We start from the raw sequence: 6,000 nt of genomic DNA, 5'->3' as shown, positions 1-6,000 counted from the left end.
TCCTCAGTTTGGACAGAGCACTCTCAACCATTTCACTGCGAGTTATACTGTGTATGACTATGCATGTGACGAATAAACCAAACTTGGTGAACTTGGACTTTAAGACTTTATCTAAATTTGTTACCTGTAATTGAACAGTAGACCACTGATATCTTATGAGTGGGAACATTTATATAGTTGGTCTAGGATAAGTGTCCCTTACATATACCTTTTTATTGTATTATATGAACCCCATATTGTTCTCATGTGGGATGGGTTTTGGACATGTGCACACCATTGGGACCAGAGTAGGACTTCTATTAAATGGACTAGACATTAAATGATTAGTATTATTTATTTTATTTTATTTCATTTTATTTTTTATTTATTATTATTATTATTATTATTATTATTATTATTAATTTTTCTCTCTCTACTTATTTTGCTCGTTATTGTTTATACTGTTATTGTTTATACTGTAGTATCCATTGTTGGCCAGAGAAGGATGCCCTCCACCACCCCCTTGAGACTTGTTTTTTTTCCTCATGCTCTAGGGAGATTTTCCTTGGCACTGTTGGTTGCCCTTGGTTTGCTCACTTGGGGATTGGACCCGGACATTTCTAAAGCTGCTTTGTGTAACTGTTGTAACGAGCACTATAGAAATACATTTTACTTGACTGGATATAGTCAGTTTGATAAATTTTCCAGTTCAACAGACAGTAGCAATGTGTATTTGATGAAACATTAAGTATAGCCAAAAGTGCTAATGTCACCAGTATACCTATTATAGAACGTTACAATTTACCAAAGCAAATGATGAGGCATTCATTTCAATTCATAAATATTTATTACAGTTTATATTTGTTAGCATAATTATTTGTTTATTAAAATTTCAATTAAAGCACATACTGAACATAGCTGTATTCTTCCTCAGTGAAGACCTTCCTTAAACCCTGTTGCTGGCAAAACATTTAACTTATAATTCCTCTCATATAATAAAAAAAAATTTGACAGAGTTAAGTCAAATGAGTGTAGTTCAATAGCACACAGATTGTTTGGTAGAATGTGTGGGAGATGTCCGCCACTATGCAGTGGGGTCGGTTATCTTGCCCATAAAGAGGATGCTCTTGGTGCTATCATCCACTATAAAGACTAGGAAGGGTTTGTTGAGGTTCATGGTGTCTGGCAAAGACATGGGCATGATCTCTAGAGTCGTGACAGCAGCTGCTTCAGTGCCTTTCTCATCAACCTTGAGAACTGCCTGGTGAAGGACCTGCAGGGATATCACATATATGAACAAGGTGGAACATACTACACGCTAAAAATTCATATTCAAACTATAATGCCGGACAAAAATGAATATTTTTCTAATCTTTGTATTCATTTGTCCACTTTATGTTAATAGACTAAAAGTAATATGTATATATTTTGGTAAATTGCAGTAATTTCCTAGCTTGAAATTGCACTTGTCAGTGTACAAAAACTTTACATATGTATAAAAACTTTGAAATAGCAAAAAGAACATTACACAGATCTTTAGCCTAATCACATGCTTAAACTTACCAGGCATGGTCTAAAATAGTCATATGACTAAATTCTGTTAGCAATTTTTACTAACTCACCAAATACATTTTCATCTTAATTTTGTTGCAGTTCCCATGAAACTTTTTTTCATGAATGTATGAACTATATTTAGAATTTTCCAGCATTTATTCATAAATGAAAGCTGGGAAATGATTTGCAGCCCTACTCATTTTCATTACATTTACAGTATTTTTATGTAAAGGAAATGTGCATAGTTCTAGTATATACATTTATCCATGTGGCACATCTACCTCTGCCTCTTTGTTCCCATCACTGATTCCAAAGATGTCTGTGTTGAATAGTTAATTAGTTGCCCAAGGGCTATGATCTGAAGTTTCCTGGATTGTCAACATGGCACTTTCTTCAAAGATGCTACCAAATCATTACAAAACATTGCTTGAGAATGAGTGCAGTTTCTCCATGTACCTTGGAAATGACCACTTTGCTCTCACTGATTCCAGAGAAGTCTGCACTGTCTGAAAATGCATCAACTATTCCCATTTCCTTCAGCGTGTCCCCAAGACAGGAGGAAGCAGAGATGGAGAACTTGGGCATATACAGATCTACATTGCTGGAGAACAGAAATGATCTCAGACATAGGAAATAATTTTTAGTCTTTAGGGATCATTTTCCACCATTTCTGCTTTTCAAACGAAAACATTTCTAAAAATAAGATTTAATGTTTTGGTACTATATGTAAGTGACTTCACATCACAGAAAAACATTACCTTCTCAAAAGTTTGTCATGCCAGTACTTGAGGTGATGCTTGCACATGTATTTTTCCACCTCTTCCATTTTTCCTTCATCAGGTAGAATGATCATCATGGACGCATTTCCTTTGTAGGGCACCATGATGACAGAAGTGAAGTTCTCTCGATCCTGATAGAATTCATATCGGCCAGTTCTCTTCATCATGTCCACTGTCACCTTTGTGTTACCATCCACATAGAAGTCAGCTTTGTGGGTGTTATTCACTTCAAAAATCTTTTCCCATTTACCTTGGAAGATGGAATTTAGAGACTTGTTAAGCAATTGGGGGGGGGGGGGGTACATTAGAAATACTAAAACACTGGTAGATTATGTGTAGATGTTATACCTCTGAAATACATATAGTTGATCAGCATCATCAGAGTGTCTTGGTCCAGAGTCTTGATCATGTCAGTGATCATGTCTTTGGTCTTTTTGGCAATGAATTTGTTGACCTCCTGCACAGCAATGTCTGGTTTGGAAAAGTCTACACTGAAGGCTTCTCCATGGTAGAAGTGCTGAGCATTCTTCAGAAACTTTTCTACAGGCTTGAAGCCTTCTCGGACAGCCACAGCACTTCCTGCCTCCAACAGCATGGCATCCTGGCTGTGGTCCAGCATGTGCAGTAAGTGCTCATAGGCTTCATTGACCTGAGTGGCTGTGAGGTTACTGTAGCCCAGTGAGCTGAAAATCTGTGAGTGGGTCTCACCTTTGGCCCCCAGGGCCAGCATGGACAGAGCCATGGAGATGCTCAGTGGGGAGAAAAAAATATTCTTGCCTTTGGCATCAGGCTGGCTGACCAGTTTTTTGTAGAGAGAAAAGGCAAAGTCAGCATTTTGAGATGAGAGTATGTGGCAGGACTTGTCTCCTCTATCATGCTGAGGGTGGGGTTCATCTTTGCCATGGTGAAGATGTTTATGGTGATCTGCTGAATGATGTCCATGATCAAGCCTCTCGTGGTGGTCAGCCCAGGCCACTGCCAGCAGGAGAGCAACCGTCAAATAGCACTGGACCTTTCCCAACATTTTATCACCTGGAGAGGGATTTTACTGATTTAAATCTGGAATTACATATGGGTATTCCTCAGTGCAGGAACAGATAAAATTCATATTCAACATATATTTTAAAAAGGCTAAATGTTTTTATAATAATTAGGAATGTCTACAACACTGGATGCTTGCAGAGTTGGACATATCGCAAAGTATACCGGAATGTAATGTTGGCTATAGATTTTACATTTTTATGTAGTTTTAAAATGGCATATATGACAATATTTTCTATAATATTTAGAAAATCTAAGGTTGCAAAGTTAGTAATCTCTTTCTCCATATCTCAGTGATTTTGGAGGGTTTAATACCCCCTTTTAATAAGAACTCCAGATTAGCAATCATCTAACAATATGTTTACTTACCTTAAGCGTCCTATTAGCAGGAGACTGTTGGGATTGAGTTTGTTCATTTTATAGCCTGTTAAATGTCAGCTGAGTACAGCCTTTTAAACATTAACTTAGCACACACTGCATTATTTGAAGCTGGTCATGATTTATTATCACACAACATATAGTGATGCAATATGTGGACTGCTGAATTACAGGATTTTATTTGCCACATTTATTTAACACATTTATTGTGTTGTATTTGTTTCAAATACAACACAATATGTTGCACTTACTAAAGCCTATTAAATATGTTTAATTATATTTCTCCTACATTCTATGTTCATTAGTCATTCTGTATCTTAAAAAGTTGATTACTGAAAACATAACGGACCATTCTAAAACAGAAAATAATGGTTTAATGTCTTCATGTGCAAACATGCATTCAGTTTTTCTAACGTTTGGGATAAAATGCTCTAAAATTCTGATTATCTTATAGTGAATACCACCTTTTTGTTTTTTATACATGTGAATCAGCTCAGTCTTTAAATGTTTTATATTTTAAATGCTGGGATTGTGATCTCTCTCTGGTGACCAATTTAATTTAAAGGAAAATCTTCTGTCTGTTTCAGATAAAACACGAAAAACACAGATACAGTGCATGACAGTGGAGGCACTGTTCAGTCCCTGTATTTGAATACTCTGAGAGCACTTTGTACAATCAATTAGTGACTCCTACAGAGTTCAGTGTTCTGTGATAAAATGGAGCAGACACCACTGTTATTAAAAAATCTTTTAAATCACAATGTTATTTAAACGATGTTGAGTATTTTCTCCCACTGAAAACTTTTGAAGTTGATCACGGAAATGAAATATATATTTTTTATTTGAATTCATAAGGTTATATGTGCACTTAAAATGATCAATATTTATTAATTATTTCCAAAAGGTTTTTACACTAATGCAATGCCATTGTCAAAAACCCTATTTATTGTAGATATTTGTAAGTCATAGCATGTCTCTCTAAATGTAACCACAGTGGAAAGCTAACTACCTTACATAAGAAATAACACCTGCCCAAAGACACACCACATTTCTATTGTATAGTATGCACTTCTCATGAGACTTTACATTTCTTATAGAACTAGGTGAGTTTCCACTTGCAGAAGAGACACTTTTTACAGATAAATTGCCTCACAATTGTAAAATGATGTAAAATGATATTTCAGGTAATAATAAAAATATCTAGCCCCATCTTCAGCAAGGACTTGATAAATTCCATGAATTTATTGGCTCAGAGCTGATGTGCCATCTGTTGGACAGAAAGGAATGTTTTCAAATGACATCTGTTTTTCTATGTATATTCTAGCTATGGTAATAAACATTAACAATCTTAATTAACTTATTTAACACTGGTAACCTTAGTAAAACTGAAGAGAGCAAAATCTTTTTGATGCCTTTAAAGGTTTTTTTTAATGTACATTTTATTTATTTCTGTTCCATGTGGTTAAATCAGGCTATAAAATACTTTTTTAAATCCTAAAATTGTCTGCAGGATGAAGTTCCACACTTCAGAGTGGAGCTCCACAGACAAAATATCCATATGTACACATAGGGAACTGAGAACTGCTACCAAAGGGCTCACAAAGCCTCCTGCTATACAAAGACTATGAATGGTTCATGAAACTGTCCAAACTCCAACTGAAGTTGTTTTCCTGCACTCATGTTTAAAATTATTGATTTTGCTGACCCTGACCTAGCAGGCAAACAGGGTACACATGATTCTTAGAAGTGATGGACTGTTTCAGTGGGTATGGATCCTACAAAACCCATGCTAGTAAGATGTTTTCTTGAATGATCTTATGCCTTCCCTGCAACAGTTTTCAGCAATACCTGCCCACTGGAAGCTTCACAGAGTATATAGATCATAGAGCCAGCTAAAACACTCACATCAAATCTCTCTCTGTGACCTATTATCATACAGAAATGGAATCAATTAGGGTATGCAAATACAATACTTATAAATTTGCCCAATCTGATAAATTCAAGAGTATCAGTGGGATTAAAGATGCAATGGGCATGACTTTTGTGGTGACTTTTGCAGAACTGTGAGCTCATCATAAATTAATTGTCATAAATGTATTACTTATTCCTATCTGTAACTGTTATATAGGTCAGATAGGTTGCCACATCCAGTGGGACCTGAGTGTGTGGTATCATGCATGAAAGTTTTTTTTTGCAATGATGTTTTTTACATAGCTATGTCCTTGTTTTGGATTGAGCCAGTTCTAGCTAGAACAGTGCCCAGATCTCT

At 35.9% G+C, this 6,000-nt stretch overlaps 1 protein-coding gene across 1 annotated transcript; it reads right to left on the bottom strand.

The window, feature by feature from the left end:
- Positions 1-807: 807 nt before the first annotated feature.
- LOC113571727 (alpha-1-antitrypsin homolog) lies at positions 808-3,371 on the bottom strand. Its single transcript, XM_027000842.3, has 4 exons — positions 2,661-3,371; positions 2,292-2,562; positions 1,990-2,134; positions 808-1,252 (listed from the first exon to the last, which is right to left on the bottom strand). The coding sequence occupies exons 1-4, from the start codon at positions 3,334-3,336 to the stop codon at positions 1,064-1,066; spliced, it is 1,281 nt and encodes a 426-aa protein (XP_026856643.2). The 5' UTR covers positions 3,337-3,371; the 3' UTR covers positions 808-1,063.
- Positions 3,372-6,000: the final 2,629 nt, after the last annotated feature.

This window comes from Electrophorus electricus, chromosome 7 (genome assembly GCF_041902795.1).
Source record: "Electrophorus electricus isolate QZ-2024a chromosome 7, ASM4190279v1, whole genome shotgun sequence".
Taxonomy (NCBI): Eukaryota; Metazoa; Chordata; class Actinopteri; order Gymnotiformes; family Gymnotidae; genus Electrophorus; species Electrophorus electricus.
The sequence above is the reverse complement of the archived record's forward strand: the minus strand, read 5'-3'. Positions and strand labels throughout refer to the sequence as shown.